Here is a 25,626-nt window from a genome sequence, read left to right as displayed (position 1 = left end):
ACACCTAGGACCAAAGCTGCAGCTGAAGTGACTGACCTGTCAGGGGATGATTTTCACAGCACCACTGTCAGTCAGCAGAGCACCCGGCAACAGTAAGGTGGGCTGCTTCTATGATGGCTACCAGCAAGGCCCTCATTCCTGATTCACAAAGTAAACCTTCCAGACTGCTTGTCCTGTATTTCTTCATTTATTTGCCTTCTGTTTCACCTCGTTACAAAAGCATTTAAATTAGTAGCTCTTAAGTACCTCTGACAATTCTCAATTATTCCAGCTCGGTTTTTCAGTGTGTGGATTTTATCTATTCTAGCTTTGCTCTCCCTCCATTTTAAGAGCACTCACTCCTCAAAGTATTTTTCAGCTTCAGACAGACATAGAAAAGTGTTCTTTCTCTTTTCTAAAATATAGATGAGTTTTTAAAAGTTTTTGGCAGGGAGATTTTCTCACTCTGAGTTGCTTCACTAGCGAATAATAAGCTACCTGGCACCTTTCTTAATAAGGGAATATATTACATGATCCAGAGCAATATTTCTGGAATCTGGATCACAGTCCTCTCTCACAGCTATCCAAGTAACAAAAACAATAGGAAAATTCATCTTAAGAAGGTCTAAGTGTCATAATCCCACAAGACAGGAGTGGCATGAGATAGGCTTCAAAGGACTCTCATATCACCTAAGATTCTGGATGCTGAGGAGAGTCTAAATAATCCTGGTCAGTGCCCAACAGAGGACCACCTGAAAAGTGAACTCTAGGGGAGGTTTTTACCCTTGATATTAGGAGAATAAAGTATTCCACAGTGCTCTTAATTCAATTCTCATTTCACACTTTCTAAATGTTTCCTCTACTCTCTGTCTGTTAAAATGTGGTAAGTCTAATTAGACACGGCAGAAATATATCAGGAATCCACCACATGTTCAGATTCGTAACTGTATTATTTAAAAAAAAAAAAAACATACAAAATGCCATCTAGTGATCCTCAGAGGTCCAAAAGCCAGTTAATTTGGACTCCACTTCCACTTTCCAGATAGCTATTACAAGTGCTATTTGGCAATGGATCACAACAGCTTTACAACCATAAAATCAAAACAATATGAGAAAAGTTCCATAAGAAATATACATCCAAGAAACTCTAAGTGTAAAATGGACAATTCCATTGAAGGAGGTGGGGGGAGGGGAATAGAACAGATTCCTTTTCACCCAAACAGCGTACTCCTACTCAAAACTACTCCAAGAATCCAAACCTACAAAGACTCCTCCCACCAGGCAGTCTACCAAAGAGTTTCACCCCATCTCCCTTTCTGCCTTCCTAAATAAGCCACATCTACTTCCTTCCCCAACAAAACCCTTGTTCTTTAACTGCACAGATTTCCGGGAGTCAAGAGTGAACTGTCTTCTTGGGCAGTAACCTCCCTGAATAACAAGTCCCACTCTCTTCTTTATTGTACACTCCTAATACACTAATTACATCCTCGTGCATGACTGAAAACTCAAGCTGAGGAGGGCAAACGGAAGGATAAAGGGGACTAAGCAAGGCATTTCTGTGAACTTTTCTGTGACACACAGAAACACTGTATAATACCTCCTAACACACTATACATGTGTGCACATCTGAACAAAATGTCAAAAAACAATACTCTAAGTATAACGCACTCTGATATTTCCTATTCTTTTTATTTTCTTCTAATCATGACCACAGTCCGCTAAACTTATTTCCAACTAACTGATGGGACTCAGTCTGAATGGGAGTTCAGTTTGAACTGCATTCAATCAAACCGACAGTTGCATTCCACAAGCTGCTAATGAACCCTTTAAAAAGCCAGCAGGCAGCAGAGACACTGCCCAAACACAAGAACCAGACAAACCCAAATAGTGCCCCTCCTCTGTCCAGCAGCCCAGGTTTAAGTATCTCCCAATCTCCCATATAACTCAAGGTGACTCTGTCATATACCTTTTTGTTAACCTTTTTACAAATTCAGTCCATTCAATCTCTTACGGTGGCAAAGTTCATTTAGTGCCCACTGTGGGAAGCAACACTTCATTTTTGTCCCCAAACCACCCCACTTCAAGTTTGAAGGGAAGAGAGCCTTCCAGGGACCCAAAATTAAATGAACAAGTTGGTACTTCGTGTGCCTTTGTGATCTATTAGTGTGGGTGATACACAGAAGTATGCACACACATATCTATCCCTCTCTCTCTTCAACTTTCCAGTCCTAATCCCCAGCAGATGCAGCCTCTGGTGAAACGAGAAACCAGGGAACCCCCTAGAGCCGGGGTTCTGCATGACAGAGAAAGCAGTGGACTCACTCTCCACACTACAGAAGTGCCAAGCAAACGAGTCACAAACTCATCTCAAGACCCAAGCTGGGAAAGGAGAGGACGACAGAAGCAGACACACTCGAGGGGCCGCGCCAGAGTGATTGATCCACCGAGGCCGCCTCGCGAAGGCCCGACCGCAACCCGCCCCTTTCCAGACCGGCCCTACATCCCCTGGAAGGCAGGTGAGCGCGCGCCAGGGCCGCGGGGCCGCAGAGGCCAGAGGATGTTCAGCCGCGCGCGGGGAGTGAGAGGAAGGAGAGCCAGAGTCACAGCGCTCCCCTCTCCGTCGGTACCCCTCCCACTCCCCGCTCCCCCAGAGGACCCACTATCCTCCCACTACGGCTTTCCTCACCACCCCACGGAGTGCGCTTCCCTCACTGCAAGGACAAAAGGGAGAAAGGGAGTAACGAGGAGTGTGACGCCCCTTCCCCATCCCCGTCCCGGTCCATACCGCTCTCGCCGCCCTGAAATATCCCGCCGCGGGACCCGCTGGCCCAGAGTTGCCTTCCCCTCAACGTGGCCTCGCCTCTGCGCCTGCGCACCGGACCCTGCGGGGTAGGCGGAGATCTGAGAGTGCGCGCGCGCCTTGCGTGAGCTGGCGTGGTGGGTGGGACCTGCGCGGCCCCGCCCCTCCTCCTCCTCCTCTCCCTCCCTCCTCATACTCCCCCTCCCCGCGACACTGCCGCGGCCGCCGCAGGGACCCGGAGCTCTAGCCGCCCAGCGACTCCCCTCCCCCCCCCAGCCCCGCCCCGCCCCAACCCGGGGCTCCGCACTGGAGCCGAGTCTGCACCTGGGGGTGAGTACGCGACCCTTCCCCAGGCCCTCTCTTTCCTTTGAGGATTCTACCACCACCCAAAGAAAAACCCCGGACTCAGCTGCGCGTCCCCTCCCTTCAACCTCCTGCGGGACCCAGAGGTGCCCGGGCCCACGGGACCCAGTGTTGCCGCGCGCTACCCCCAACGCCGCACCATCCTGGGCCAAATATTAGTCCTCAGGCCCCTGCCGGGAGTCCAGATGTGCACCGCCCTCTGTCCCGAAGGTTGGGACCCTCCTTCCGCGGCCCCCTAGCACCACTCTTCTCCCACCTGGCCAGTCCAGGTGTGTGTCCCCTCCACTTCCCTCCAGGGTTCCAGCTGCGCCCATCTGCCCGCTACAGCTATGGGGAACCTGCCTCCCCCGCCCCCGAATTTTGGATTCCAGGGTCGCCAAGTCAAATACCCTCGGTCTCTTTTATCTTTTCTCCTGTTCTCCCGGGCCGAGTACGCCCCGCAGCTGGCCCGGGGCTGGGGTTTGGGCAAGGGAAGGGTTCTCCGGTGTTGGCTTGAGGCTGGCCGCTGCCTCCGGGCCGTCTGGGGACTGGCCAGCGGGCTAGGGAGGCGGCTGGCCCCAGAGCGTGTCCTCTCCTTGTACCCCACACAGTGCAGTTCATTCATGAACCGCCCTGGCCTGCGTTGGAGGGAGCGGTGGGGAAAGGATTCAGACGCGGAACCCCGAGTGGGGCAAAGGCCTTGTTGGGGGGAGGGGGCGAGCTTTGTCCCGGGGCCTTGACCGTCTGGGGAGGACAGTCCCAAAGCTTTGGCGCCTTGTTCCCCAGAAAAGAATGCTTGGGAAGTGGAGAGGAGAGGTCAGAGGGGCCTCCTGCCCTTGGGTCTCTGTGCTGCCATCTGCCTTGGTCCCCTGGGCGGAGGTCTGGAGACTCAGCACTCCACTTCCTAGGGAGCCAGGAGAGCCCCGACTTCTTTACCCACTCTCTCGCCTCTCCCTTGGTCTGCAACATCCTGAGGATGGGCACCTCCACCACTCTGCCCATCCTGCCTTCGGTCATATGTGAGGAGGGGAGTGGGAAAGTCAGTGTCTACCAGGTTTCTAGCAGGGGTGTGCTGGCAGCATGACTGTCCTCCAGGGCACCAGAGGGTCCAGGCCCTGGCATGCCCCGGGTGGCACATGCTGGGGCCTGCTGTTGGCTCATCCAAAGTGATCTTGGCCAACGGGTGGGTGCATGGGGATGTGGAAGGCAGAAGGCAGGTGATGGGTAGCTAAGAACCCCCTTCTGGACATCCTACAAGTTCTCTCCAGTTAATAACAGTCTTGGAGACCTCAGTTCAAATTCCAGCTCTGCCATCCTATAGCCGTGTGACCTTGACAAGTAACTTGTCTGAACCTTAGAGTGAATTAAAAAGTGTGTTTACTACCACCTCCTTACAAGATTTATCATAGAGATCAAACCAGATAACACAGGTAAAGAGCCTGGCACCTTGCCTAGTTGTTGATCAATAATGGGTTCTCTTCTCTGAACTTCTGGCCCTTCCTGGCATAGCATCAACCTCCCTTGCCCCCTACCTCCCAGCCTGCTACAGAGGGATCCAGTATGTTTAAAGAGTTTGGAGACATTCCCTGCAACTCCATGGCAGAGTACTAAACACAGTATAAGCCCTTAGGTCTTAAAAAGCCTATCCTGACCCAGGGCCTCTATCATATTAAATTCTGTGTTTTCTTTTATTTTGATGTCTGCCAATTTCCTTCACTAAACCAACTCCTTTGATGCCACACTTTATTGACAATAGCTAATTTTTTAGAATCCATTGTGTGCCTTGAACTGTATTAAGAGCTTTGCATAAGTCATCTTGTTTAATCCTCAGAAACAACCACACAACTGAGTTATTATCCCCATTTGCTGATGAAAGAACTGAGGATCAGAATGGTGAAGTAATTTGCCTGGTCAGTAGCCTAGAACCTCTGTTCTTAACTACCAAGCTCTGTTGCCTGTCCCTACACCTCCCTCAGAAACTGAAATCACAAACTCAAGGCCTAAGTGGAGGGTCTGGGAGCTACAAGCAAGAGGAAGACAAACAGGTAGAAAAAGGGTGTAGCATTTCTCCAGAGCTGTGGCTGCCAGCCCCCAACCCAACCCAACCCCCAGCTCCATACTCCCTCGTGGAAGTGACGACTCTGTTGGCCAGGCAGCAAAGTGCAGTGGGTAAAAGTATAGCCTTGAGCCAGGCTGCCTGGGTCCATATCCAGATCTATCACAGACTGGTCACACAGCCGTGTGACACTGGGCAAGTTATGTACCCTCTCTGTACTTCAGTGTCCTCCCAGGGTTGTGATGGAGAGTAAATGAGTTGAGATTTGTAGAGCACTTAGAAGAGTGCCTGGCACAAAATGAGAGTTAAGTGTTTGATAAATGCATTCTTTCCCTACTACAGTTAACTCTTGAACACCACAAGGGTTAGGGGTGCCCTCCCCCTCCACTCAGTCGAAAATTGGCATGTAAGTTTTGATTCCCCCAAAACTTAATAGCCTACTGTTGATCAGAAGCCTTAATGATAACATAGTTTATACATTTTGTAGGTATCTGTTTTATATATTGTGTTCTTATAATAAAGTAAGCTGGAGAAAAGAAAATGTTTTTTCAAATTGTCGCAGATCTCCCCAAAATTTTCCAATACATTTATCAAAAAAACTGCATACAATTAAGCTCCATGTATAAGTGGACCAGTGCAGTTCAAACTCTTGTTATTCAAGAATCAACTGTACCTTTAACCTCACCTGTGGATAGATTTGTGCCCGTCCCTCTGAAGTTGGTAGGTGCAGAGCCAGGATATTAACAACTCTTTGTTACAGTTTGAAAGACTGAGGCCCAGACTACATAGTAATGCAGCTGGCGTCCATCTTCACTTCCTATCAGACCACACTGCCTGTCTGTGATCCCAGGCCCGAAATTGAATCTTTTAGAATAACTCTGTAAGAAAACTTATAACTCCCCCACCCCCACCACACACACACACATACAAACACACAAACTTAATGATAAAATAACAACTTTGTTAGCTAGAAATAAAATCATCCATCAATCTCTCTACACACTTCCAGCTAAAACCTCAGTGTCAGACCGGAGAAATTCCACTACATCTAGGTCCGGCAACCCTGCATAGTGGATGAACCGACCCCCACCACCACTTTACCTTCCCCTCCAAAATATTCTCATTCTCCTCCCTCCTCTCAGCTGCTCCAGTAAAGACTCTGAGAGCAGCTGCCCTTGGTGAAAGAGCCCAGCAACCCTGCCCCCACAATGAAGGGCTTGGAATAGCCCTGTGGGCCCTCAGCTCTGGCTCCACCCTTTACCTGGCCTGTGACTTCATGTAAGTGACTTTTCCTCCCTGGGTCCCTGCTTCCTCCCCTGTAAAATTTGGACAGTGATCTGATCCACCAGTGTGCCCTGCCTTCCTCATGGTGTAGGTGGGAAGACAAGTGCAGTTATGGAAGGGAGAGTGCTTTGTGACCAAAGAGGGAAGCAGCAGGTGGACATAGTGGTTTCAGTTACTAGGCATCTTCTTGGACCCTCACCACCCTACCAGTTCCCCTTATTGAGAGGATGAGGGGACTTGGTGCTCTAGGGGTTTGTACACATTACATCCTGGCCTAGTAGAACCTTGGAACTGGGGATAGAAATAGGCAAGGAATGACAATGAGCCATCTTGATTCCAGAGTGCACTGGAGTTGGAAGTTAAGGGAGACTAATGCAGAGAACCCCCAACTACCACAGACCCAAGAGAACTATACCTACCTTTAACCTTTAACCTCCCCTGGTGCCCCAAGGTTCGTACACCTTATGTTAACATAACCAGACTCCCAGGCACACCCACATACGCACCGCACTTAGCAACCATCTCCTTTCATCCCATGGACTGCCATGCGGTCACCAATTTCTTCTTGCAGGCACATACAGGTATACATGTCAACATGTGCTTACATACCTAAACACATACCTTCTCACAGTACTCTGGTATTCTCTAGCCAGAAAACATTTCATGAGCATTTATGAAGCTTCCATAGTCTGCAGAGTCCTGTTCTAGGCACATCAGAAAAGCATCATGGTACCCCCTGAAGTGTTCTAGTTCTAGGGAGAAGTTGACCTAGGTTTGAACCCCAGGTTTATCATTTTATTAGCAGTGTGACTTTGGGAAAGTCACTTACTCTCTAGAGTTCCTGTGCCATCCGTCATCCTTAAGTGGAAATGACATCCAACTCAAGGTTGTTGAGGATTAAATGAAGTCACATATGTGTTATTCTTGAAGACAGCAGGCACTCAATAAGTGGCACCTGGTACAGTTACTAACTTAATAGGATTTATGGCAACTTGGGCTGGATAGGAGGAGGGAGGCATGGCACACAGGGCAGTTACTCCATCAGCATTCTTAACAGACTTTTCAGAGACTCCCTGAGACCAAATGAAATATGTAAACAATCCAAGCTTCCCACTCCATCTGAGATATGTTGCCTCTTGCCCTGCAGTTGAAACGTTAGGAAGAGGTGGGGGGAAGTCTGGGGTTGGTGGGCAAGAGAAACCCTCTGAGTCACCCCAGAGGGCTGGGAGACACTTATTCTCAGAGTTACAGTCACTGATTCTAGGCTTGTTGTTCTCTCTCTTTGTCTGGTTTCCTTTCTTCCCTGGGGATCCCCCCCTACTCCAGGCAGAGCTTCAGTGTTGTCAGCAGAAGGGGCCCCCAGGGGCCCTCCAGTAGGACGCGGGTGGAGCAGTGATGCCATGGCCGCACTTCTCTGCCCTGGGTGCTTCCCCAGAGCCCTGCGAGACTCCGTCCTCAGGCACTCCAGTACCCTAGCACTCAGGATGGCTGCCCTGTCTACCCACATCAGGGAGGGCTGGACAGCCCTGCAGAGGCAGGGAACCGGGCTGGAGGGCAGTACCCTGGCTGCAGTGGGCTTGGGCAGGCTAAGAGGTCCCGCCCACTCTTCCCTTGCCAATGGAAAAGCTTGCTGGAGGGCACGGCCTTCCCAGGCTGCTCCAGGGGCAGGAGCAGGGCACTCTGGGAGTTGTAGTGCTCACACCACTCCGGTGGTCTCTTGTGCAGAGAGCGGGAGAGAGGCAAGGAAGCTGGAGGGAAGAAAAGTGTATCTGTTGCCGTGCAGGAGAAAAGAAATGAGGGGAAGCAGGAGTGACTGGGGCCGGGAAGGTAACACAAACAGAGAAGTCTTTCTTTTTAACTGACTTCCCACTCTGATCCTATCCTCAGACCACTACTCTGAGGACAGAGGGGCAGCTCCAAAGCTAAACATCTTACTTTGAAGCCAATTATATTGCAAAGTTGATTAACAGAGTTGAAAACTCTAAGCAAATGAAACTATGCCATTTTTCTAATAGGGGTAGAAAGAAGATCAGGATGAGATTTCTGGCTTTTGACACATCCTCCCCTGGCCTAGAGACCCCTCCTCTTAGCCTTTGATCCTCAGGCCTAAGACCCCTCCCCATCTTCCCACAGGCTCAGCTCTACCCCCTGCCTGAGAGAGAAAAGGAGACAAGAGACAGAGACAGACAGAGAGAATGTGTTTGAAGAGTGTTTGTGTGTGTGTGTATGGAGGTGGCGGGAGGTAGACATTAGAGACTCACAGACAACTTCCAGCTCAGAAAAACCAGTCTCCCCAGTCCAGATCTGGGCTACGTTCCCCAGACCCAGGGTGGGGTTGCAGCCCGAGAGCCAATGAAGGTAAATCCATGTGACTCAACCCTCCCCTCTCCAGACCTTTATCTCTGGAGGACAGAGCTTCCACCCACCTAGGCAGCCCAAGGATCTGCCCGTGCTGCCCCCTCCCCAGGCCCACCCTGGGGAGCTCTGGGGGGAGTGGGGGCCAAGCCCAGCTGGCCGTTCTGCCCTCTGCCCAGGAGGACCATGCGGCAATAGCAGCCATGCTGCCCTTCCTGCTGGCCACACTGGGCACCACGGCCCTCAACAGCAGCAACCCTAAGGACTACTGCTACAGTGCCCGCATCCGCAGCACCGTCCTGCAGGGCCTGCCCTTTGGGGGCGTCCCCACCGTGCTGGCTCTTGACTTCATGTGCTTCCTTGTGAGTGCTCGTGAATGCCACCCTGGCCCTTCACGCCCTGCCCCGCCCTTCCCAACTCAATAGCTGGCCAACACCTACAGCTTGAACCACTCCCCAACCCCGACTGCCCAGGCTTAACTGCAGGAGGATTCCCATAACCTAGCCTAGCCTAGCCTCTGACCCAACCCAGGGTCATCCCCTTCTAAGACAAGGTTCAGACCCTCTGCCCCATCCTCTTGGCTAGTCCAGTTGGTGGATTGTCTCTCTACCTGCCAACCATTCCTTCTTTCCTTAGGCACTGCTGTTCTTGTTCTCCATCCTCCGGAAGGTGGCCTGGGACTATGGGCGGCTGGCTTTGGTGACAGATGCAGACAGGTAAGGCTATGGGACTGTCCCCCAGCCCTACACACACACACACATGCATGCACACCTTCTTCCACACTCCTCAGGGACAGGAAAGAGCAGATGCAGACAGGTAAGGCTATGGGACTGTACCCCAACCCTACACACACACACACACACACACACACACACCTTCTTCCACACTCCTCAGGGACAGGAAAGAGCCAGCCCTCTTTCATCCCCCTTTGTTGGGGGGATGAAAAGGGACCAGTCCCAGAGTGGGTAGGGGAGACATGAAGGCCTGAGAGTTGGGCCTTTGTCCCTTGCCACTCCCCAGTGACCCTCTCCTGACCCCTGCTAACCCTGTCTGTTCTCTGTCCCCAGGCTTCGGCGGCAGGAGAGGGACCGAGTGGAACAGGAATAGTATGTGGGGCGCCAGCCTCCTTATCCCCACTAAACCAGCTTTTCCTTCTCTTCTCTCATGCTTCTCTTCTTTCCTGCCAAGTTTCTTTTTGCAGTTTTCTCTTCTGCAGGCTCATGTGTCGGATTAACTCAGGCGGTGTGCTTTGCAGAACAGGGGGCTCCCTAACTTGTCTCTGCCTCACCCCCCATCTCTCCCTCTGGCTTTTCACCTGGGAGAAGTCCCTCAGCATGTGCGTAAGCTTTGTGGTCCTTGTTGGCTGCGGTGGAGGAGCCACCCTTCCAGAAACCCACAGTACACTCACCCTGTTGGTTGCAGAGACAAGATTGGGTGTCACCAGTGGCTTCCTGTCCTTTAACAGCTAGTTCTTCATATTCCAGGGTTCCCTGCTCACCCACTGTAGAGGCCTGGGAGGGGGACTACCCAAAGCGCCCCAAGTCTGGCTTTTTGTGTCACATCATTGTCTCTGTCTAGAGGACTGGCATTGGAGTTGCGGCAGCTGCTGGGGTCAGGGAATAGGGAGGGTGAGGCCCACCTGGGAGACATCCCCCAGCTCCCTTACCACCCTCCCTTCTGGAGACTCTTGGCCTATGCACTTAACATTGGCTCTGTTTTCCCCCGTCCCCCTCTGGCCAGCTCTGGAACTGCAGGCCGCGCTCACTTTCTTTCTTCAGTCTCCACGGAGAAGACACCCTCCTCCCTTGGCTGGCTGCCCTGCATCAGTACCTCCCAGGCCCCCTTAGGGAAGAGGCAGATTTAAGGGAGGCAGGGAGAGAGCAGCTATTCCTCGCGCTTCAGCCTCTGTGCAGTTCTGCCTTGTCTAGCCCTTGGAGCTCTGGAATGGGAGCCCACCCACTCCACCCTGCTTCCCAGGAGCTCAGACTCACAGGGTCTCTGATCTCTCATCTCCCACCCCAGTGTGGCCTCAGCTATGCACGGGGACAGTCATGACCGGTACGAACGTCTCACATCTGTCTCCAGCTCCGTCGACTTTGACCAAAGAGACAATGTGAGTGCCCTCCCACCGACTTCTCAGCCACCCTCTCCTCCAGGGCAGGGGGGCTTAGCAGCCTCCAGCTTCTGGGGCTATGGAGTCAGCGGCCTAGGAAGTGTGGCCTTTTCTGCAAGAGCAGTGCTTGTGTTAGAGCCACAGGATAACCTCCCAGACCCAGAATCTTGGCTTTTTCCTCCCAGAATCCTGAGTGGGGTCTCAGCCTCCAAACTAGCACAAGCCTAACAGACATGATTTCCAAACTTTGTTCTACAGTGGAGTTCTGTGCCCCTACTCCTGATTAATCCTAAGGACTCCTTTTTCCTTAGACATGGTTTTAGAAGTAAAAATGAACCTTCCAGGCCTGCCTGGCAGAGCATATAAAATCCATTGTGTCGCTCAGAGATCGCTGGTGGCCCCTGGCTGGGTAGGACCAGTTGAACTGCTTAGGGACTAGAGCTGAGTGACAGCAGCCCCTGTAACAAAGCATGTACTTGATGATGCACAGCAGTCCCTAGACCCCCTTCCGTGTCAGACCCAACACTCTGGTATTACCTGCCCAGCCTGCTGTCACTCTGCCAGGGTGAGGGGCCTCGTCAGAACCCTAATCTTCAGGCCTTTGAGGGCCCTGGTCAGTCCAGCTTAGGCTCCTATAGCAGAAGCCTATCAGCTTTTGCATTGGGCTCGTGCTGGTAAGTAGCAAAGCAAAGGTATCACCCCCGCCAGGCAGTGTCCACATGGTCCCCAGACCCAGGTAATATTGGCAACAGGTAGCCCAGTCCTGCATCTTGCCTAGAGGACACCTATCTCGCCCATCCTGTGTTAAGCCTGGACTTTCTGGTAGGAAGGTAAAGGAGGGTTCTCTCTGCCTAACCCTCCCTCTCATATCCCCATCTTGCTCTGAATGGGGTTTCTGCTGGAAGGGTGGGAGGTGGCAGCTCACAGTGATCCGGGAGCTTGGTCCCTCGGATGTACTGGAAAATAGATGGCAGGAGCTTGGGCACTTGGCACACCTCTCTGCTTTTGGCAAACATGTTGCAGACTCATTCGCTACGTATGGGTCTGCAGGTCCCCACTACCCTCCCTAGAACCCCAAATCCCACCCATCCCCACCCCAGCCCACACAGCAGGACCTCCTCTGGTTCAACTGCCCTGTTGGGTATTTGCAGGGATCTGTAGCTCTGGGCATGAGAGTCTGTAAATAACAGTTTGGCCTCAGTCCTTTTCTTCCCTGAGAGCTGGTGTCTTCCCTCTTCCCTTCTCTGGGGATCAGCTCCTTTCTTGTTGGGGAGGGGTTGGTTGTGGAAGCCATGCCACCGTGAGCCACAGCCTGCATTATGGGAGTCGGGTGGGATGTAGGGGGAAGGGAGGGGTGGTGGGATGGGACCTCCAGCTGACAGCCCTCTGTCCCCGCAGGGTTTCTGTTCCTGGCTGACAGCCATCTTCAGGATAAAGTAAGTGAACAGTCTTCAGGCTCTAAAGAAAGAAAGAAACAGGAAGTCCAGCACCTGTCATCTCCCTACAAAATCCAGAGGCCGGCAGCTTTGAGGGCCTTAGCGTTCCTAGCCAACCCAGCACCCTACTCCAGGAGGCCCGGACCTGGGGTCCCGACCTCTGCTGTCCCCTCAGCTGGCCTCACTGTACCCCACAGTCTCCCGTGCACCCCCCTGCCTGGGGGCCTGTTCTGCCCTCAGCTCTCCCTGCCCTGCTATGAGAGCAGGGGCTGCAGTCCCACCTCAGAGCCTCCATGCAGCCAGCGGGTAAGGGCAGAGGGCAGGCTGGGGGCAGCCAGTGTCCAGCAGGCAGAAGTCAGGAGCTCGAGCCAGTGTGCAGCAGGCAGGCAGTGAGCGCTGAGAGAGGCAGGAAGTCTGGGCAGGTCAGCACGCCTGCACCCACGCCAGGCGGCCCCTCCCCAAGCCTGCCGTGTATGTGCTTCCCCAGCGCCCAGGAGGTGCTGCTACCCCTGAACCTGTGTCCTCCCTCCCGCCTCTTCCTGTCACCTTCCACTCCTTGCCCTTTCTCCCCACTAGACATTCTCATACTGCCTCCCTCTTCCTTCCTTCCTGTTCCCCTCATAATCCCCTCCTTGTCTCTGGCTGGCTGCTTACCCTCTTCTCCCTGCATGCTTCCTTCCCTCTCCCTCTCCCATTCCTTGTCCTCTCTCCGCCCACCAGGAAACTGGGGACTCCGAGACCCCCGTCCAACCCCACACTGCTGCCAGATTGGCAGGGGCTGGGGCGCCCATGGGGTGGGGGTGGGCAAGGACGGCACACTGTGGCCCTGTGGTGCTCTGGTGCTCACCCGGTTCCTCTGTCTTCGTGGCTACAGGGATGATGAGATCCGGGACAAATGTGGGGGCGACGCCGTGCACTACCTGTCCTTCCAGAGGCACATTATCGGGCTGCTGGTTGTTGTGGGCGTTCTCTCCGTGGGCATCGTGCTGCCTGTCAACTTCTCAGGGGACCTGCTGGGTCAGTGAGGACCTGGGTGGGGGGTGGAGAGAGGAGGGGACGTGCCCTGACCCCACCGCCGCCCTCTCCCTCTTCCCTCCCCCAGAGAACAATGCCTACAGCTTTGGGAGGACCACCATTGCCAACTTGAAATCAGGGTAAGGCTGGAAGCTGGCTGTGAGGCCAGCTTGGGGAGGGAAGGAAAACAAAGGCAGGGTGTTGGGGGAGAAGAGGCTGAGGCTGCACAGGTGGCTCGGGGGCCTGAGGGCGGAGGCTGGAGCCAGAAGAGGTAGAGCCCAGCAGACAGTCCCAAGGAATGCCCAGGTAGAGGTGTGTGCCCTTAGGCCAGGGAAAGCTGGTGGGCAGTTAAAGGGCAGTGTGGCCAGTGGGTAGGGCGTGAAGGGATGACTTTTGGGGAACATTTCAGTTGGAATGGATAGATCTTGGGGTATGGAGGATGTGGAGTGTGGGTCCCGCCATATGAGGGAGTCAGTGCCAGAGGCTGGTAGCACTCGAGGGGCTGTGTACCAGGGGTAACAACGCTGGGACGTTGGGTGTCTGAGTGTGTTCCTAGCCCCAGTGTCTCCATGTACCCCTCTGCTCCTCCTAGGAACAACCTGCTATGGCTGCACACCTCCTTCGCCTTCCTGTACCTGCTGCTGACCGTCTATAGCATGCGTAGACACACCTCCAAGATGCGCTATAAGGAGGATGACCTGGTGAGTGGAGCACGGCCTCTTCCCTTCCCTCCAGGGCTCTCCTGCTTCAGCCCTAAGGAGTGTCAGCTCCAAGGTAGGCCAGCTGGGTTTGAATCCTGGCTGGGCAGCTCAGGAGCCCAGATCCTGTAAGTGAGCTTACCTCCCAAGCCTAAGTTTCCTCATCTGTAAGTGAGATGACAGCAGTGCCCTCCCGAGGCGGAGGGGAGGGAAGGGGAGGTAGTACAGGAAGGCACCCAACACTCAGGGTGGGGCTGTGCCTGACACCAGTGGCATCTCCTCTCCTTCTCCACTCGCCCACTAGGCCGGTCCCGAGTGCCCACTCCATGCAGGTCCTCGTGGCCTACAGATCTGAGGTAGTGCCCCCTCCTCTCCCCTCTATAACCCCTCAAGGAACAAAGGTCCAAATGGCTCCTGCATTAAGTTCACTGTCTGATTTCTATTAGAACCGCTCCCTGACTCTTCCTGGGACCTGGCCCATCCCTGAGGCTTTCTCCCCCATCTGTTCCTCTCTGCTCACCCCATTCCCTCCACTCCCTGCCTTCTCTGGCTCCTCTGGAGAGAGCCTCAGGAAGGCAAACCCACTCCCCTCTCACCTCAGGTGAAGCGGACTCTCTTCATCAATGGAATCTCCAAATACGCAGAGTCAGAAAAGATCAAGAAGCATTTTGAGTGAGTAGGCAGTGCTGCTCCCAGCTCGAGGTCCTGCAGACCCCAAGAAGGTCCTCACATGCCTCTCACACTGAGATCTGGGGCCAGTGGGGGCAGAGGAGGGGTTAAACTAAGCAGGAACCCTGACTCTAGGGCGGACTGGCCCTCAGGCTGGGTGACAGGCCCCCACAGGAGAAATACGGGAAATACTTGAAACGCAAGTACTCTGCCTCCGGGGCCTCTCCCTGGCTTGGCTGGGTCATGAGTTGTTGACCCAGAGTCCCTGGGCCCTTTGAGCTGTATGGCTGCCTCAGAACTGTATGTGACCTTCTCGAGGGTGTACAGACTGGCAAGGAGAAGTTCCCTGGCTTTCAGTGGCTCTACAGGGGAATCGGGCTGGCTGTTCCCTGAGGTTCTTCCCACACTGGAATTCTGTCTTGGGGAGGAGGGGTACACCTCAGGAAACTTGCTTAAGTGATATTAGGTGTAAGGCACTATGGCGGGTCATAAAAATGGATAGAAGATCATCGAGCTCCCAAAGAGTTCCTCCACCAATATGGAGGTCAACTTCAGGAGCCAGTCCAGGGTCTGATCAGAGGTTGGCCTGAGGTTAGTCTGTGCTCAAAATTAGGAGTTGGCCAGTGGTCCTGATGAGGGACGTTGGTGGTTTAAGATCAGGGCTCAGTCTCTGGTCAGGATCAGGATTGCGTGAGGTCTAGGTCCACCGTCAGTTGGCCTGGATCTAAGGTCAGTCATCAGTCTGGGTCAGGACAGGTTGGAGGTCAATGCCTGGTCAGGACCCCTGTGTTACAGGAAAATGACTGCTTTGTGATCGGCACTAGTGGATGAATGCGCATTCATTCAACATGCATTTATGAGTCGCCTTCTATATCCCAGGCAAAAACAATGAGAAGCAGGCCTTGCCCTCATAAGACTTACAGAACAGCAGTCAAGTGCAGACTCTCCTTGGTCAGTATGAGAGAACGATTTGGGACTCTGTCTGGAGTTGAAGCTGTGATCAGCATTAGGGGGCAGTATGGGTCAAGGTTAAGGAGAGTGGGTGCTCAGAGCTAGGTGACATCTTTATATCACTGTCCAGTTGGAATCAGCCATCAGCTCTTACAGACAAGTCCTGTAATAACAAATATATGTTGTACCTGCCGTGTGTCTGCACTGGAGTAGAAGCCAGGATATAGCAGTAAACAAAAAGAGAAAGCCTCACCTGCTTTCGTTCAGTGGGGTGAGGCCAGTAAAAAACGAATGAACTAGTAATAAATGCTGTGTCAAGGGGGGTAGGTGGCAAGAAGAAAAGCAGAGCAGGGAGAGGGACTGAGTTAAGGAAACAGGCAAGGTTGCTATTTCCAGTGGGGTGAAGATGGGGGACCCTGACAGGGTAACATTTGAGCAGAGACCTGTGTGCAGTGAGCGAGTGAAGCCCACTGAGTCAAGCATTCGTTCATTCAGCACCTACTTTGTGCTTCATACCAGAGAAATGACACACAACCAGGCCTGATGAGTATCAGTGGGGAGCTCACGGTCTAAATTGTCTGTTCTAGGGGTTGGTCTATGGTTTTGTTAAGCAAACAGCCTGTGATTAAAATTAGTGGTCAGCCTATAAGCAGGTGGAGGAGACTGGGGTCCTAAATGGAGTTTTGGAGAACAGTGGGCACGCAGCCCTCTAATTATGGAACAGCCATTTCATTGATACAGTCATTAGGCACATGTTTATTGAGCACCTACTGTGTGCAGGCTCTTGGCCCAGGCCTGGATTTGTGGTGATAAGCAAGAAGTAACCTTGTCCTCAGCCAGTCCGTGAGCCAGTTGTCAGTTTGGGTCAGAGCTCGTGTCCAATTCTGGGGTCTGTCTGGATCGGAGGAGTGACCCAGAAGAATTAGGGGATATCCTGTGTACAAAACCAGGGAGCCTCTGTGGTAGGGATTAGGGATTGAGAGATTAGTTAGATGAGAATGAGGGCTCAGCCTGCCACAGGGGTGAAGGCCCTTCCGAAGAGGAACCCTAAAATGGTTTGAGTAACAGCATCAGGGGAAAGGTCTGTGCCTCCTGGGAAGTGCCTTTCAAGGATCCTGTCCTAGATTGCAGTTTCCAAATCATCAACGGTTTGTGTGGTCCATCTTGCTACTTTAGAGCCATATCTCATGCATCTTTAATACTTGGTGGTCCTGCATTTAAAATATTTTTTAAAAGGTGGAGCTCAGTATAGATTAGGGATTAGGGTCACGTAGCAATGCATGTTCAGGATTAAAAAGGAACCACTCCCTCAGTCAGTCAGCTGCATCTCATGAGCCCTGCCAGGTACCAGGTACCAGGTACCAGGTACTGAGAGTCAGGAACGGTCTATCTCTGATCAGTCTCAACTCAAGGTTAGGGTCAACCTTGGGTCAGTCTTAGGTCAGGGTTACGGGTCAGTTTGGGTTCAAGTTAAGGGCCAGTATCTGGCCAAGGTTAGAGCTCAGTCAGGTCAGGGTTCAGGTTCAATCTCTTGTCCATCTTGGGGCAGAGACCATTCTGCAGGCACGGCTGTGGGTTGGTTGGGTTCAGTCCAATGTCAAGGTAAAGTGCTGAACTGTAACCAGTTCTTCTGGGAACAGGGTTTAGAGAGAAACCATGACTAGTAAGTTTCTCTCAGCTTAAAATTCAGAACCCCAGACGAGAATCAGATGACGGCCATGGCTTCCCCAGTGCCACATGGGTGTGCACTCATATCCTGGGTTATCAGCCCACACCTCCATTGCACCTACTCAGATAAGCTTGAGGAGAAGTTTCAAAAATTTATTGTTCTGGAACTCTTATTTTTGTGGTGAAGACAGAGGGAACTTGAATGGGAAATGTGTGTCTTGAACATGATGGGGTCTCATGGATGAAAGCCCAGGGCAGGTGGGTGGTGTCCCTGCAGAATGTAATGAATGGTGGATTGTGTTTCAGGGAGGCCTACCCCAACTGCACGGTTCTTGAAGCCCGCCCTTGTTACAACGTGGCTCGCCTAATGTTCCTCGATGCAGAGAGGTAATGGGGGAAGGGGCAGGTGACATTGAGGGCCCCCTGCCCATTGTGAGGGGCATCTGGGCTGCCACACAGGAACCTGACTCCCCTTCTAGGTGTTTCCCAGGGCATTTGATTTTAATTCAACTCCTACAGTGCCTGTCAGTTCAGTTCTGGAAAGAGCAAGGCTTGGAGGTTAGAGCTTATTGCAAGCGGAAAGGGTCCTAACATTCCTACCCCATCTGAGGACATATTCTTCTACCGCTACAGTATGACAGATTTAGGTCAGACTATAGGAAGAATTTCTGGCCTTCAGGGGATAGGTGGGGAGACTCTGGGGTGGGGACATGTCTGAGCCATGTACCCGAGTAGTTGCAAGAGCAATAGCCCCTGTCATGGGGAGTGGACTACATGATCCCCAAACTGGGCTTCCTGCCCATCCTCCCAGCCAGCCACAGCTGGGTGGTGGGTGACTGGGCACCTGGGTCCCACAGGAAGAAGGCCGAGAGGGGAAAGCTCTACTTCACAAACCTCCAGAGCAAGGAGAACGTCCCCACCATGATCAACCCCAAGCCCTGCGGCCACCTCTGCTGCTGCGTGGTGCGAGGCTGTGAGCAGGTATGAGGTGGGTCGGCCATGGGGTGTGCCTGGCCTCAGCTCAGAAGTCAGGCCCCCTAATGGGTGTGGGGAGGAGTTGGACAGGTCCTGGGGAGAAAGGTCACAGCAGAGATGGATGTACCCGGCAGTGCATGTCCCACAGCCCAGGAACTCTTGCACACAGACAGGCCTCACACATAATCACCCAAAGGTAAACAGACTCCCAGAGGAGGCAAGGACCCCAAATCAGAAGAAGTTAGCCAAGAGAACAGCATTGTGCTGTATTTACTAGCTCTGGGGCAAGTTGGCCGCTCTGTGCCTCAGCTTTGTCAGCTGTAAGATGGGGCTAATTGTACTACCACATAGGATTGTTGTACACATTACAAGAGTAACCACATAGCTTACAGCAGTGCCTGGCCTTAGTAAGTGCTGGGTCATTGCTGGGCGGGTGCTGCAGGGAACAGCCTGGCTCTCTGACCAGAGCTCCTGTCCCACCTGCCCTCTGGCAGGTGGAGGCCATTGAGTACTACACGAAGCTGGAGCAGAAGCTGAAGGAGGACTACAAGCGGGAGAAGGAGAAGGTGAACGAGAAGCCTCTTGGCATGGCCTTTGTCACCTTCCACAATGAGACCATCACCGCCATGTGAGCCCCCCACCTGCCTGCCCACCCCAGCCCTTGTCCCCCTGTCACCAGTTAGGGCACCCAGGTCCCTGTGCTCATGGCCAGCTATCAGCAGTGGGGTCCCCAGTGACTGGTGCTTCAGTAACTGGTGCCCATCCCCCCAGCATCCTGAAGGATTTCAACGTGTGTAAGTGTCAGGGCTGCACCTGCCGTGGGGAGCCCCGCCCCTCTTCCTGCAGCGAGTCCCTACATATCTCCAACTGGACTGTGTCCTATGCTCCGGACCCCCAGAATATCTACTGGTGAGCAAAGGGGGGTGGCAGGGCAGGCCTCGTGGAGTCTGGGTGGGCTCCAGTGGGTAGGGGGTAGGAGAGGGAGGTCCTGGGCATCGCCAGGAACCACTGGCATTCGATCCATGGAGTGACCCCCCTTGCCTCCCCAGGGAGCACCTCTCCATCCGAGGCTTCATCTGGTGGCTGCGCTGCCTGGTCATCAACGTCGTCCTCTTCATCCTCCTCTTCTTCCTCACCACCCCTGCCATCATCATCACCACCATGGACAAGTTCAATGTCACCAAGCCTGTGGAGTACCTCAACGTGAGGCCCACACCCCACCCCGCCCTCCACACTGTCATGAGACGCAGATACCCTGAGCACCTCCTAGGGAAAGACCAGAATGCCCTCCTGCCCCCTCTAGCTCACGTCCTGCTCTTCCAGCCTTTCCCCACCCAGAAGCTCCCACGTAACCATGGGCTGCAGACTCTTCCCTTCACTTCCCTTGGGAGCCCCGCCACCTTCCCCCCGGGAGAGGATGCCCTTGGGTTTGCACACACCTAGAGACACACCCAGGGAAGAAAGACAGCCGGGGTCCAGTCCTAACTGACCGTGTGGCCTCGGGTAAGTCCCTGCTTCTCATCCCTTAGTCTCTCCAACAGAAGAGTGGAAAGTTCAGACTAGATCATTCCAAACTTAGGTTCCGATGCCTTTATCAAAAGGAACGTTACATGAAACCCAATAGGGAAAAAGCAAGTCTGCTCAGATGCCAATAGTGTGAGGTCACATCCACCTGGTCACTCCTCACCCCTCCTGCCACGCACACAGCATACTTCCAGGGGGCCTCAAATTTCGAAGGAAGACAGTTTGAAATTCACTGAGTGGTAATAGCATAATAGATAAGACCCTGACTGCTCAGTTCAAATCCCCACCCCAACTGCTGACTAGCTGCGTAAGCTATTAAGTCTCTTTTTGCCTCCGTTTGCTACTCTATAAAATGGGGTAATAACGTTGTTGTGAGGACTAACACATGTACAGTACATGACTGGTGTTTGGCATATAGTCAGTGTTCAGCAAATGCTAACTACTAATTCACCCTGGTGTGGTACATGTAGCCATGACCCCCACCCTGGTCCCTGCCTCCCCAGATGTTCTAAACTGTCCGACTTGGGGCCCAGGGCTCAGTGGAGCAGGGGCAGGTAAGCAAAACAAACTGGGCCCACTAGACTGCCCCCGCCTCACTTGTCCCCCCATGCCCCACTGCAGAACCCCATCATCACCCAGTTCTTCCCCACCCTGCTGCTGTGGTGCTTCTCGGCCCTGCTCCCCACCATTGTCTACTACTCTGCCTTCTTTGAAGCCCACTGGACACGGTGAGACCCCACACACTGCACTATGGCCCTCCTAGGTGTGCACCTGTCCCCAGTGGGCAGCCCTTGCCCTGCAGGCTCCCTGCCACGGGCTGTCCCAGCACTGACTGGAAAGGGGTGGGGGCCAGCATCCTCACCTTGGGAAGCCCCACAATTCCCAGGGGCCCTCCTGGGACACTGTCCTGGCTGGGAGGCAGGTGTGGGAGCTGGCTCACCTGGCTTCTGCCCCTGTGCCCCTGGCCCAGCTCCGGGGAGAACAGGACCACCATGCACAAGTGCTACACCTTCCTCATCTTCATGGTGCTGCTCCTGCCCTCGCTGGGACTGAGCAGGTGGGTTCTGGAGGGTGGGATGGGAGCTGGGGGGTTGGGGGGTGCTGCAGGGTGGCGACAGGGAGCAGTCCAGGCTCCCCCCCTCCCTTACAGAGCAAGGGGCCTCTAGTCTGGGGGCATCCCCAGAGGCTCATGGGTGAGACTTCCTCTCCCTGGGTGTTCCGGGCCATTCCAGCCCCCACCACACTCTCCTCTCCTCTCCAGCCTGGACCTCTTCTTCCGCTGGCTCTTTGATAAGAAATTCTTGGCTGAGGCAGCTATCCGGTTTGAGTGAGTGACTGGGGCCCCCAGGGGAAGAGCCGGGTGGTGGATGGGTGTGCTTGAGAGACACCACCTCCCGTGTGGGAGGGCACAGCAGAGCTGCTCACCCTTGCAGCAGGCGGGAGGAGGGGCTCACACCAAGGTTGGTCAGGGGCATCCTGAAGGTCGCACCCACAAGGTCTGAGGTGTATGCACAGGAGATGTCCCCGGGGCCTGTTGGGCTGACCAGATTCTGAGGTCATCCTCACGGTGTATTTGGGGCTTTGGGACCCACACTTGGAGTTTCTACGAGGGCCTCTGGGGCTCATTTCTGAGACTAACTAAGGATTCTGCAGTTTCATCAGGAGGTTTGGAGAGGTGCCTGTAGTAGGGTCTTAGTCCCACTTTGGGAGTGACTAGGGGATGCCTAGAGGGATTCCTGACAGCCTCTGAAGCCCACACTTTTGAGTGTCTATGGAAGGCCTTGAGGCTCACAGCTCTGAGAGTATCCCTGGTAAACTCTGGGGCTCACCCTTTGGGGTGTTTATGGGGCACAAGGTCTGGAAATGCCTCTAGAGTTTGGGCTCTTCAAAGATGTGACTGGAGTTCTTTATGGGACAGCTTTCCTGGGGCTCTCTATGAGGCTGTTTTGGGGGACACACCATGGCTGTATATGTGTGCACAAGCTAGGGCCTTGCTCCAGGCCATCTGTGGTGATCTGGGCCTCCCACTTGGGGCATCACAGGCATTAGCAAGGATTCCTGGGCTCCCTACTCTGAGGATCTCTGAGGGAGGGTCTCTGGGGCTTGTCTTCTGGAGGTGTCTGAGGTGTATATTCTGGGGGTAACTCTGGCTTAATTTGAGGTCTATGGGGAACCTTCTGCGTATTCCTGTGGCTTACACCCCTGGGGAGGGGGGGTCTCTGGGCTTCCACAGAGGCGGCGGTGGGGATCTCAGGCAGCCATACCCTGAGCCCTCTGGCCGCATTAGGGGTCTCAAGCACTCTCTGTGGGCCTTTATGGGGCACAAGATCTGCATGTACCTTTGGGGCCACACTCAGGTCATGTCTGCTCACACTGTGGGTGTTGGAGGTGTCTGTTGACACTCTGGCATCTGCCTCTGGGGTTCACGCTCAGGGGCTGGGGCACAGTTGCTTGAGGACTGCACTGGGCATCCACATGGAGGAAGGCACACTGGGGAAGAAGGTGTGATGTGCTAGCAGTGGGCAGGCAGCCACCGGGTCCCCCAAGGGTTCAGTGCTGGAGCACCTGGTGCCCGCAGGTGCGTGTTCCTGCCTGACAACGGCGCCTTCTTCGTGAACTACGTCATTGCCTCAGCCTTTATCGGCAACGCCATGGACCTGCTGCGCATCCCAGGCCTGCTCATGTACATGATCCGGCTCTGCCTGGCGCGCTCGGCCGCCGAGAGGCGCAACGTGAAGCGGGTATGGCCGCCTGGGGCAGCAGCGGCCCGCAGAGCGCCCCCTGGTGGGCCTAACCAGAAACAGCTGCAGCCGTGCTAATGTGTTGGGGGCACAGGGGTGCTGGGACTTGGGGAGCCCAGTTCCAGGGTCCTGGGCTAGCCCTTTCCCATCTGGTGGGGCCTCAGTTTTCCCATATGTACAGTGATGGATAAACAGATAGCCCTGAAGGCCCTTGCCAGTTGTGACCATCTAGTGTTCTCCCATGGGAGTCAAGGGGAGGTCTGGGTCCCTAAGCCTAGGGCCCCTGTGCCCTGACCCTACATGAGGGCTCTGGGTATCCCATTCCCAAGCCCATCCAACTACCAGCCCTGATCCCACGAAGACGCCTCCCCTGCCCCATCACTGCCTGCTCCCCCTGCCACCTCCGGCTCAGCTACAGCCCTCTCTATCTGCTTTGCTCTGCCCTACCCTGGACATTGGGTTCCTTTACCCCATCATTCCCTTCCTGGTCCCAGAGTTCCTGGCCCCTGCCCTCTCCCACCCACCCTGTGTCCTCCCATCTGTCCCTCCCCTCCCTGAGCCACCCTCCTGCCCATCTCCCCCCTAGCATCAGGCCTACGAGTTCCAGTTTGGCGCAGCCTATGCCTGGATGATGTGCGTCTTCACGGTGGTCATGACCTACAGTATCACCTGCCCCATCATCGTGCCCTTCGGTAGGCTCTGCCGCGCCGGGACCTGGGCCCTGCTCGGGGGGACCCAGGACCTCTCCCACTTCACTCTAGTAAGGCAGGCCACCCCGAGTGGACAGGGCCCCGGCTGGGAGACTGGCCCCTCAGGCCTCCCGCCCGGTCCCTGGCTCAATCTGGGGCCTGGCCTTGGGGGAGGAGGGGGTAAGTCATCTCAGCTCAGGCCAGACCCAGCTGGTGTGTTGGGCTCCTGGGCAATGTCACCCCAACATGGCCGTCCTCATCCACACCTAATGCCTTCACTTAACTGGGTAGACTTGGACACATATCACATACCCACTGAGGTGTTTGTTCACACACACACACACACACACACACACTAATAGACGGGATCCATGGACACACTTGTATATAGCCCTGTAAACTCAGGAAAGACCTTTGGATTCCAGGGTGGGGTTGAGTACTTGCCACCAGTGGAGATACCCCACAACTGCTCAGCTGTGTGACGTAGGAAAGTCCTTCTTCTTTCTGAAATTTAGCCAAGTTTCTCTCCAACTATCACTCCCACTAGTGGCCTCCACTTTTCCCCTGATAACATCCTAAACTTTTTACCACCCTCCCTAGTTATTGAAGGCTCCAAACTAACCTTGTCCTCGTTTGCAAGCTCCCATTCCCTCAGTCTCCAGGGAAGTAGAACTTACCACCTAACTTAACCTTGTCTGTTTGGGGATAGGGGTAGAAAAAAATGATAAGGGTTTTAAGAGAAAGCTGACTGACCCAAATGAATGGATTTCTAATAGGTCTGATGAGGGGCTTCAGAAGGAAGGGCTTGAAGCAGATGCAGCAAAATACTGTGATCTTGTTGGGGGCTTGGGGCTCATCCTGTATTGGGGCTGGGGCAGGAGGGAGCTAGCCCTTCAGCAACCTCGGAAGGCCCAGGACAACCTGTGACAGACACATAGAGGTCCGGCGGCTCTGGTTCCGAGGTCAGGGCCCATGTGGCTTCCCCCAGGGCTTATGTACATGCTGCTGAAGCACCTGGTAGACAGGTACAATCTCTACTACGCCTACCTGCCTGCCAAGCTGGACAAGAAGATCCACTCAGGGGCTGTGAACCAGGTGGTGGCCGCGCCTATCCTCTGCCTCTTCTGGCTGCTCTTCTTCTCCACCATGCGCACGGGTGAGGGCCACCCCCCCCTTCAGGGAGCTGGGCAGGGGCAGAGGGGACTCCATCCAGAGTCAAGGCAGAGCAGGCCTCGGGAGGGTCTGTGTTGGCCAGGGGTCTCAGGCCAGGGGCCTGGTAGAGGCTGGGCTGAGGCCATAGCACGAGGGAGTGTGGGACTATGATCAGAAGGTGGCAGAAGTGGGGTGGCAGGCCCCGGGTAGGAGTCCCAGAGGAGAGGCAGCAGCCCCATCCTTTGCGCCCCTCACCAGGGTTCCTGGCGCCCACGTCCATGTTCACATTCGTGGTCCTGGTCATCACCATCGCCATCTGCCTCTGCCACGTCTGCTTCGGACACTTCAAATACCTCAGTGCCCACAACTACAAGGTATGGGGCGAGGGGAGCAGGGCTGTGGCTGAGGGCAGAAGCTCCAGGGGGTGCAGGGTGGGCAGGGGGATGGGGAGGGCTAGGAGCTGAGGGCGGGGCCGCAGGGGTGCCGAGGGGGTGTGGAGTCATGATTGCAGCTGAGGGCGAGGACGTTCCCCCCCACTCTCTGACTCATTTTGGGCCCCTCAAGATTGAGCACACAGAGACAGATAGTGTGGACCCCAGAAGCAATGGACGGCCCCCCGCTGTTGCCGCTGTCCCCAAATCCGCGGTGAGTGCCCTGGTCCATGGCCAAGGGTGGAGAGATGCCTTTGATTGAGACTCAGTCCCAAAGCTGAGTGTCCCATTAAGTCCTCCAGAAAGGGAAGCCTGTTCCAGCCCCCAGGGGCAATGAGGAGTGGGGTGGGGAGATACCTGGCTTCCCTGGGGGCTACCCGCCTCTCCCTGAAGGGAGGGAGGTTCACTGCCTCTCCCCGTGCAGTCCCTGAGATTCCCCCATCACCCTCTCCCCTCCTTGGGACAGGGCAGCTGTCCACCCTCACACCCCACTTCTCTCCTCTTTCAGAAATACATCGCTCAGGTGCTGCAGGACTCAGAGGTGGATGGGGATGGGGACGGGGGTCCTGGGAGCTCTGGGGATGAGCCCCCGTCATCCTCATCCCAAGATGAGGAGCTGCTGATGCCACCTGATGGCCTAACGGACACAGACTTCCAGTCTTACGAGGACAGCCTCATAGAGAATGAGATTCACCAGTAAGGGGAGGGAGGGGCCCTGGAGGCCACGCCCTGCCCCACCCCACCCCCCC

At 54.4% G+C, this 25,626-nt stretch overlaps 2 protein-coding genes across 7 annotated transcripts in view; one reads left to right on the top strand and one right to left on the bottom strand.

Annotated features, from left to right (window-relative positions):
- Nucleotides 1-2,885, bottom strand: part of MRPL14 (mitochondrial ribosomal protein L14) — a 10,611-nt gene extending 7,726 nt beyond the window's left edge. The window contains exon 1 of one of the 2 annotated variants that reach the window (XM_017676279.3): nt 2,765-2,885. The gene's annotated coding sequence lies outside the window, so the exon portion shown is untranslated. The remainder of the gene's footprint in view (nt 1-2,764) is intronic. The other variant, XM_017676280.3, reaches the window with a different exon arrangement.
- Nucleotides 2,361-25,626, top strand: TMEM63B (transmembrane protein 63B). Of its 5 annotated transcripts, XM_017676271.3 has the most exons (25): nt 2,999-3,109; nt 6,320-6,455; nt 8,996-9,178; nt 9,453-9,532; nt 9,884-9,922; nt 10,839-10,929; nt 12,328-12,365; nt 13,240-13,382; nt 13,468-13,519; nt 13,972-14,080; nt 14,679-14,749; nt 17,672-17,752; nt 18,223-18,346; nt 18,835-18,968; nt 19,112-19,249; nt 19,390-19,543; nt 20,486-20,592; nt 20,835-20,921; nt 21,126-21,191; nt 22,443-22,605; nt 23,192-23,297; nt 24,283-24,450; nt 24,705-24,820; nt 25,011-25,091; nt 25,386-25,626. In XM_017676271.3, exons 3-25 carry the CDS (start codon nt 9,020-9,022, stop codon nt 25,575-25,577), a joined length of 2,499 nt encoding a protein of 832 aa, XP_017531760.1. In that variant the 5' UTR covers nt 2,999-3,109; nt 6,320-6,455; nt 8,996-9,019; the 3' UTR covers nt 25,578-25,626. The 5 variants fall into 5 exon arrangements, with proteins under 5 accessions (XP_036869564.1, XP_017531758.1, XP_017531760.1 ...); XM_037013669.2 differs by lacking the exons at nt 2,999-3,109; nt 6,320-6,455 and adding an exon at nt 2,361-2,495; XM_017676269.3 differs by lacking the exon at nt 6,320-6,455 and having other exon boundaries at nt 2,977-3,109.

The sequence above is a fragment of the Manis javanica genome, chromosome 16 (assembly GCF_040802235.1).
Source record: "Manis javanica isolate MJ-LG chromosome 16, MJ_LKY, whole genome shotgun sequence".
In the NCBI taxonomy this organism is placed as follows: domain Eukaryota; kingdom Metazoa; phylum Chordata; class Mammalia; order Pholidota; family Manidae; genus Manis; species Manis javanica.
This window is presented reverse-complemented; position numbering and strand designations above follow the sequence as displayed.